Below are 7,585 nucleotides of genomic sequence, written 5' to 3' on the forward strand. Positions count from 1 at the left end.
TTGGATAATGGCAGGTCATCCTGAAACAATCAGAATCAGAATACTTTATTAATCCCTAAGGAAATTATGTGGATTACAGTTGCTCCAAGAAGAAATGGTAAAAATAGTAACAGTAACAGACTAAACTCCAAACATTATGTTACAGATTTTTAATATTAATTAGTCACTGTCAGTTGTTGATATGTCCTGTTCTCATTGTATGATGAATTATGATGGCTGTTTGCATTCAAATCACACTCTTTCTCTCTTCATGTGTGTGTTTCTCTGGTGAAATTCAGTCTGGTTCCGACAACAGTTTTATGTTAATGTACAATCCTTAATATGTTTTATGTGTGTGTGTGGAGAGGGGGGCAGAGGGAGTGTTCGCCCGGGGTGCCAAACAGGCTAGGACCGCCACTGGCCCTGACAAGCTCAGCTGAAGCTCTTCTTCTCAGTTTCTCTGGCAGACATTCATAAATGTCTCTGAGCTTCACCAAAGGCTGATGGCTGGGTTTTGGCGCCCTCTCATGTCAGAAGCTCAGAATGCATGACTAAAGCTGTGACTGGCTGGGAATCGTTAGTCGGAGATTAAATAAATCATGAAGCTCTGGCAAGCAGCTGATGTCACACTCTGCTGGCTGCGGATTGGTCCACAGGCAGCAGGTGATTAGCAGGTGTGCTGACACCTGAAACCTTCATCCATCAGCAGCTTCACTTTGTGTCTTCAGCAGCCAATGCTTGGGTTTCAACTGGGACAGAGTGAACGGAGGTGAGTCTGTGTCTACTTAGACTCTACTGTCTCTGTCTGTCTTTGTTTCTATGGTTCTCACTGACAAACTCTCTTCCTCCTCCTCATGGATGAGACAAGAGTCCACCACAGTCCAGAGTATCTGTGCTGATCCAGGAGCAGGGTTAGCCTAGAAAACAAAGAACGCTAAAGTCTGACTCAGTTACCATGGTCACTGACCTGCTTCCTGTCTACTCCTCCTGCTGAGCCCAAAGTCTGATCCTCGGTTTATTCTGGTGCTGAAATCATGAGAGCATTTAAAGATCTGCGCTCGTTCCTTGATGAGTTCCTGACCGAGTGTCACTGTTTTTGTTTCATAATCTATAACTAATGTGAGATTCACTCTGACCTCACATCTCCATAAACACCACGACACAGCAGAGCAGCATGAACTCTGTGCTTTCTATTCACAGCATGTGCAGTACAGTTTTGTAGTAATCCAGTGAGGATGATCAGAGAGGAAACATGGAAGACAGCAGTGTTAGAACTCATCTGTTTAAGTATTGTGATGATATTTGAACGATCAAAACTTTAGTAGTTTGAGTTCTGCAGAGTTTCCTTGCCTGCTCGGTGGCACTGATGATTCTCACATCTCCACCCATCTGAAACACAAGTTTGTTTGCTCTGTTTTTATTTATTTATTTCTATCCCCCCAGTGCGCAAATATAACTGAACCTCTGTAACACAGTAACCACATACCTGTAATCTGATTACTGATGGATGTAATGTGAATACTTTGGAACAGCCTTTTAGTTAGAGGTTAGTAAGTCTGAGTCTCTGTGAACTTCATAAAACATAAATTCATACATGAATGACTTAAAGTATTATTCATGAAACTAAACAAACAGTCAGCACTTTAAAACACACTGAAGTTACTAAAGTTTCTTTTCTCTGTTGAATTAAACTGTAACTTTAATCGTGATCAATCATTAATCACTGGCAATAATCATGTTCTGAATGAAACACAAAGAGCTGCTCACTGATCAACAATGAGCTTATTCTGTGTTTCAGACTCATCATGGATCCAGACTCCATCGGTAAGATCGCCTCACTGTTCAGTGAAACCTGAAACCCGCTGAGCTCAGGTTCAACTACATGTTTAAAAAACAAAAGCCTGTGTGTGAGGAGATGACAGCAAACAGAAAGCAAATAGAGACAGAATAGAAATATGTCTGTTCTTTGTTCTGTTCGTTAAGATCAACATCCTGAAAGTAAAGTGTCACACTGTCTTCAATTATGTATTCAGAGCAGGGTGTTTGTGTAAGATGATCCCTGAGTGCTGCCTGACAGGTGAGCCTGAGTTCAGGGAGGATGGAGGAGCTCTGATAGCAGTCTGAATGAGATCCTTTGACAGTGCTGATGGTCATCATAAGACTCAAACATTTTCACTACAAACGGCTTACTTTCATGTATTTGTACACACAAATACATGTTGTTGTTATTTTTGTTTTTGTTTTTTTCCTTGTTTGTTTGTTTGTTTTGTTTTTGCTTTGTTTTATTATTTGCTTTGAGCCCTGTGTACAGGAGCTGCATGCAAAAAGATCTTTTGTTAAAAGGGTTGGCGTAATAAGCAAATGCTTCAGCCAGTACCTTTTGATTAGCCTTGTCTCGTGCTTTCTTGCTTTGTGGTAGATCTTTGTTCTGGCTTCACTGAGATATTTGAATGCTAATCAATCAAATCAATCAATCAAACAAACAATACATATATGTACAAAGAGTAAGAAGAAAATGAAGCCTGATGTACATGAACCTGAGCATTGACACAGAGACGATGAAGTTCACACAAATGTTTATGTTCACCAGCGTTTCCAGATGTTTATGTTCCCCAGTGTTTCCAGATGTTTGCTTCCTGTTTATCAGAGAGTTTCAATCAAATCTGTCCATCGGGCTACAGAACTGCCATGAAGCTCCAGGCTCTGCAGAGACTCTGTTGCCGTGGGTAACAGTGCACTGAGTGTATTCTCTGTACCACATGTACTGCAGTATATGTACTGTACTCTGTGTAGTAAATGTACTGCAGTATATGTATAGTACTCTGTGTAGCACATGTACTGCAGTACATGTGCTACACAGAGTACTATACATATACTGCAGTACACTTAATGTACTCTGTGTAGCACTGCGTGTACTCTTGTACAGTCAGATGTTCAGCTCTAACACTGACCCTGAGACATACTTGCCAACCTTGAGACCTGAGAATTAGGGAGACATTCCATAAAGGGGGGAGGTTAGGTATACATATACAGAAAACTTGAATTTCACAGTGTTTACTTATTTAAAATTGTATTTAAAGTAAGTTATTACTGTCCCCCAGCCGGGGCTGTCCAAATTCAGAGGCTGCATCCACCTGAGAACCCGGCCTTCATGGTCTAAGTGGGCCGGGTACCCTGAAAGCCAGGTAGGCCAGAAGTGAGCGACTGTGCCGGTCTAGCCCTCAAAAATATGTCACGAGCTTTCTCAGTGGAGTGAAACTCTGCCTTCTGCTCCTTGCTACCTAAATATAACCGGACGCTGACATAACTTCTCGACCATCTCACGCTTCTTTTTCATCAGTTTTCTGTTTGACATTTATTCAGCTGTGTGAAAACCCTGAGAGGAACCCTCCCGAGGGATTAATACAGTTTTATTTAATCTAATCTAATAACTTTAATCTCAGCCAAACCGATTTACTCAGGAACAAATAAAACACTGAAAAAAGTCAAACAATAACATTTTTAGGTTATCTGTGTGCCTTATATATCACGTTTAACCTGAGTAGCCAAAGACCGCTGGGGTTTGAAAACGATCTGCCGGGAGTTTACTGTTCTCGCCGGCTTAGATATTTGAAATTTACACAGCTACATTCTCGCCTGAAAATATGCTAAAAGTTTATTTTGCAACCCAGAAAGAGTAATAAGAGTAATGTTAAAACTAAGTAGCTGCCGCCATTGGTGGGATGGCTGTAGCTCAGGTGGTAGAGCAGGTCATCCACTGATCGGAAGGTTGGTGGTTCGATTCCTGGCTTCCCCTAGTCTATGTGCCAAATATCCTTGGGCAAGATATTAACCCCAAATTGCTCTCCGATGCATCCATCGGAGTATGAATGTGTGTGAATGTTAGCTATGAAGCACTTAGAAAGATGTGCTTGTGTGAATGGGTGAATGCACTAGTTGTGTAAAGCGCTTTGAGTGCTCAGATGAGTAGAAAAGCGCTATATAAGCCGGTCCATTTACCATTTTTGGAAACTGGAATTGGCTGGGCCGCGCTATGAATTCAGGGATATGGTTTTTCATTTTTGTTTTCATTTTGTTTTGGTGGAAAATCAGGAGAAATTCGGGAGAATGGTGGCTCCGGGAGATTTTCGGGAGGGGCACTGAAATTCGGGATTCTCCCAGTAAAATCGGGAGGGTTGGCATGTATGCCCTGAGAGTCAGCTGACTTCATGAGCTCACCTCTGACCTGTACATGTTCAGATGTTACGGTGACATCGCTGTCTGTTTCTAGTGGACACCGTGTTGGTGCGACACGTCACAGCGGCTCTCCACTCGGGGGGTGGAGCTCAGAGTGACGTCGCAATGAGCAGACAGGAAGTGACCTGCGCTCTGAACAGGATGTTCCACAGCGCATCACAGGACGTGCCATTTCATGTGACTGCAGCAGCTACCGAGGAGACATGCAGTCTGATGTTCAGGTTGTTTGACCGGTCAGTGTACTCACAGTATCACATTACTTGTAGTGCTCATAGTACTAACAGGACTGCACCCAGTCAGAGTAACAATCTGTGTGCGTGTGTGTGTGTGTGCGTGTGTGTGCTGCAGCAGTCAGTCCGATGAAGTTTCAGCTCGCTCTCTTCAAACTGCTCTTATCGCTCTGTCCTCAGATAACCTGCTGCTAAAGTACAGAGGTGAGGACAATACACTGCTCTATAACAGGCCTTCACAATAAAATGCACAGCACTTCACAATAAAATGTACAGCCCTTCACAATAAAATGCACAGCCCTGTAGAATAAAGCTCGGGTGTTTTCAGGTCTGCTGCAGGTCTCGACAACCCCTTCAGGATCCATCAGCAAGCCTGGACTCAGGTGTTTGCTGATGGACCTCATCCAGGTAAAAAGCTCACACTACATTTCCCAACATGCCTCTGCTGCTGCTCTCTGTAACGTGTGTTTTCAGGTTCCTGCGGCAGTTCAGGAGGAAGTCGTGTTTGACGATTTGGAGGCGGCGGTTCAGTCGTGTTTTAAAGGGGTGAGAACACAAACGCACACCTGGCTGTGATTGGCCATCGTCATGGTTAACATGTTATGTGTGTTTATAGGTGTTGACCCCAACGGTGAGCAAGCATCATCTGTTGTCATGGCTGCAGAGTGAGCCATGCCTGTTGCTATGGTTATCCACTCTGTACCGGCTGTCAGCCAGTCAGAGCGTCCAGCACAACGTTCGCTGTCACATCTGTAAGACCCGCCCCTTCACTGGGCTCAGGTGATGTACATTTTAAACTGGAAACTGGGTAAACACGGTCCAGATGTGTGACGAAGATTTACCTGTGTATTCAGGTATCGATGTATGAAGTGTGTGAACGTCCATGTGTGTCAGAGCTGCTTCCTGACTGACCGCCAGACCAGGAAACACAAAACCCACCATCCAGTGCTCGAGTTCTGCAAGCAGGTAAGAACACACGTAACCGGAAGCACAGGGAACAGAACAGGTATCAAGAAGCACAGGGAACAGAACAGGTATCAGGAAGCTCAGGGAACAGAACAGGTATCAGGAAGCACAGGGAACAGAACAGGTATCAGGGGGCACAGGTAAGAACTCATTTAACAGTACAGGTAAGAGGAACAGGTGACAGGAGACAAAGGTAACAGGAGTAATAGGTGAAAGCCTGACAGGTAAGAGGACGCAGAGAGGAAGCGAGGGGTAAATCCCCACAGGTGCACATGGAGGGGTAACGCTTGTAGAAGACGTAATAACCTGTTCAGTTCAGTTGTCATTCTATACCAGCCCACCTGGAGAGAGTCTCTAACCTCGTTGGTGCGCAGTGCTCATCACGCCTTGCTGCCACGGCGACACACTCAGAGAGAAGCTAATTGGAAGAGGGTCCTAATGTGGGAGGAGCCAAGCGAGACGGAGAACAGGTGTGAAAATAACACTTTCATAATACGACCCCCCTCGTTAGGTATCTTATTATAATTACATTTCTTTTCCCCTCAGAGCACCACCTGCTTCTGATGCCTCAACACGATTGGCTGGCTCGTCTCACAGCCCCTCCTCTGAGAGGGGTGTTTCACATGCCGCCTCAGAGGCTCCTCCTCCTCACTGCTCTTCTTCGTGTAAATCTCTGCAGACGAATGAGGACACGTCCAGTCAGCAGGTGACGTGATGAACTCACTGTGTACTGTGATGTCATAAAAATTATGTAATAGCAACAGTCATGTGACTGTGTGTGTTTGGCGTTGAAGACAGTGGCGTTGCTGACAGACGTGAAGAACCTACAGAGGGACCGATGGTGAGAACAAAGAAAAACAGAGCCAGATGGTTTTATCAGCCTCGTGTTTATGTTTGTTTGTTTGTTTTTATCTTGTTTTGTTTTAGTTTGCTACCTTATGTTGTTTGTTTGTTTGTTTTTCCCCATCAGGCTGTTGGAGCAGGAGCTCCAAACGTTTCGGCTCACTGTCCAATCCGAGCAGGGCATCCTGGAGGAAAGGTGCTCTGAGATGGAAGTTACTGTGGAAACATTGACGCGGTACAATGCTCAACTGCAGGGCATGCTCACACAGGTGAGTGGATGTGGGCGGAGTGATTGGCTGATGACTGCTGAGGTGCCTTCTATTAGTTGTAGCTGAAAATGTTGTTCTTCAGGCTCTGAACAAGATGGAGGCTCAACAACACGCCAGCAACATGCCAAACAGTGCCAACACGGAGAACACAGAAAGAGGAACCATCACGCCAACTTCTGACACTCTGAAAAGCACAGAAGAAGAAACAGAGGAGGAAGAGGAGATAGAGGATGAGTGGAGCCAGGAAGAACTTCAAACTCAAACATCTCCCACAATCCACCAGGGCTCACCTCCCTCACCTGATGGAGACTGTGAGGAGTCTGCAGGTCGCATGTCTCCACATCATCCAGTAGAGCTACAGCATGGCCCTGAGGAGGCGGAGCTACAAGGAGAACGAAACAGTCTGTCTGAAGAAGAGGAGGAACATGGGCCACGTAGTTCAGAGACGCTGCTGCAGGGGACTGTAGAACGACTGAAGGCTGCGCTGGAGACACACAGGTGGACTCAGACAGGTGAGGCACAGACAGGTGACTGAGACTGCAGAAGGAAACGGAAATGACTGCCTAAGGTCAGACTCACCTATCAGGTGAGCACACACCTGACAGTCAGTACCTGTAACAGTCAGTGCATCATTTACACCTGCTGCATATCCTTTCCAGCTCAGTCTCTTTGCCAAGCCAGTTAGCACAAGTCCTTTCTTCTTCATCTCTTTGATAACTTTGTCCTTCAAACACTAAAATTAATGTTACATCATGTTTCTAACTCTGTGTCCAGGTGAGAGGACGAGGGCGGAGCTTCTGCAGGCTGCTGAGCAGGTGGGAGACTCGATGCTCCACCTGGTCGACGCTATGGAAACAAACTCACCAGCTGATTCGTCCAGCTTAGAAAACTTTATTTAAACATTAAATAAATGCACAGATACAAAAAGTATCAAAGTTCACCTGTAGAAAAGTTACCAAAACATAACGTGTTTCTATGGAGACGTGAAGCTGCCAGGATCATCATCAAGTCGTCATGTTTCATGTGATGTTTTACAAACATGAATTTAAATAAAACATGAAA

At 44.8% G+C, this 7,585-nt stretch overlaps 1 protein-coding gene across 1 annotated transcript; it reads left to right on the forward strand.

The window, feature by feature from the left end:
• Window positions 1-713: 713 nt before the first annotated feature.
• On the forward strand, window positions 714-7,464 carry dytn (dystrotelin). Its single transcript, XM_085373213.1, has 15 exons — window positions 714-748; window positions 1,778-1,803; window positions 2,579-2,701; window positions 4,250-4,448; window positions 4,564-4,649; window positions 4,774-4,853; window positions 4,920-4,991; window positions 5,062-5,225; window positions 5,300-5,411; window positions 5,748-5,881; window positions 5,958-6,117; window positions 6,206-6,252; window positions 6,382-6,523; window positions 6,606-7,035; window positions 7,298-7,464. Exons 1-15 carry the CDS (start codon window positions 714-716, stop codon window positions 7,420-7,422), a joined length of 1,935 nt encoding a protein of 644 aa, XP_085229339.1. The 3' UTR covers window positions 7,423-7,464.
• Window positions 7,465-7,585: the final 121 nt, after the last annotated feature.

The sequence above is a fragment of the Diplotaxodon limnothrissa genome, linkage group LG15 (genome assembly GCF_057381915.1).
Source record: "Diplotaxodon limnothrissa isolate DT_005_m linkage group LG15, D_limnothrissa_male_GT1.1, whole genome shotgun sequence".
Lineage (NCBI taxonomy): Eukaryota > Metazoa > Chordata > Actinopteri > Cichliformes > Cichlidae > Diplotaxodon > Diplotaxodon limnothrissa.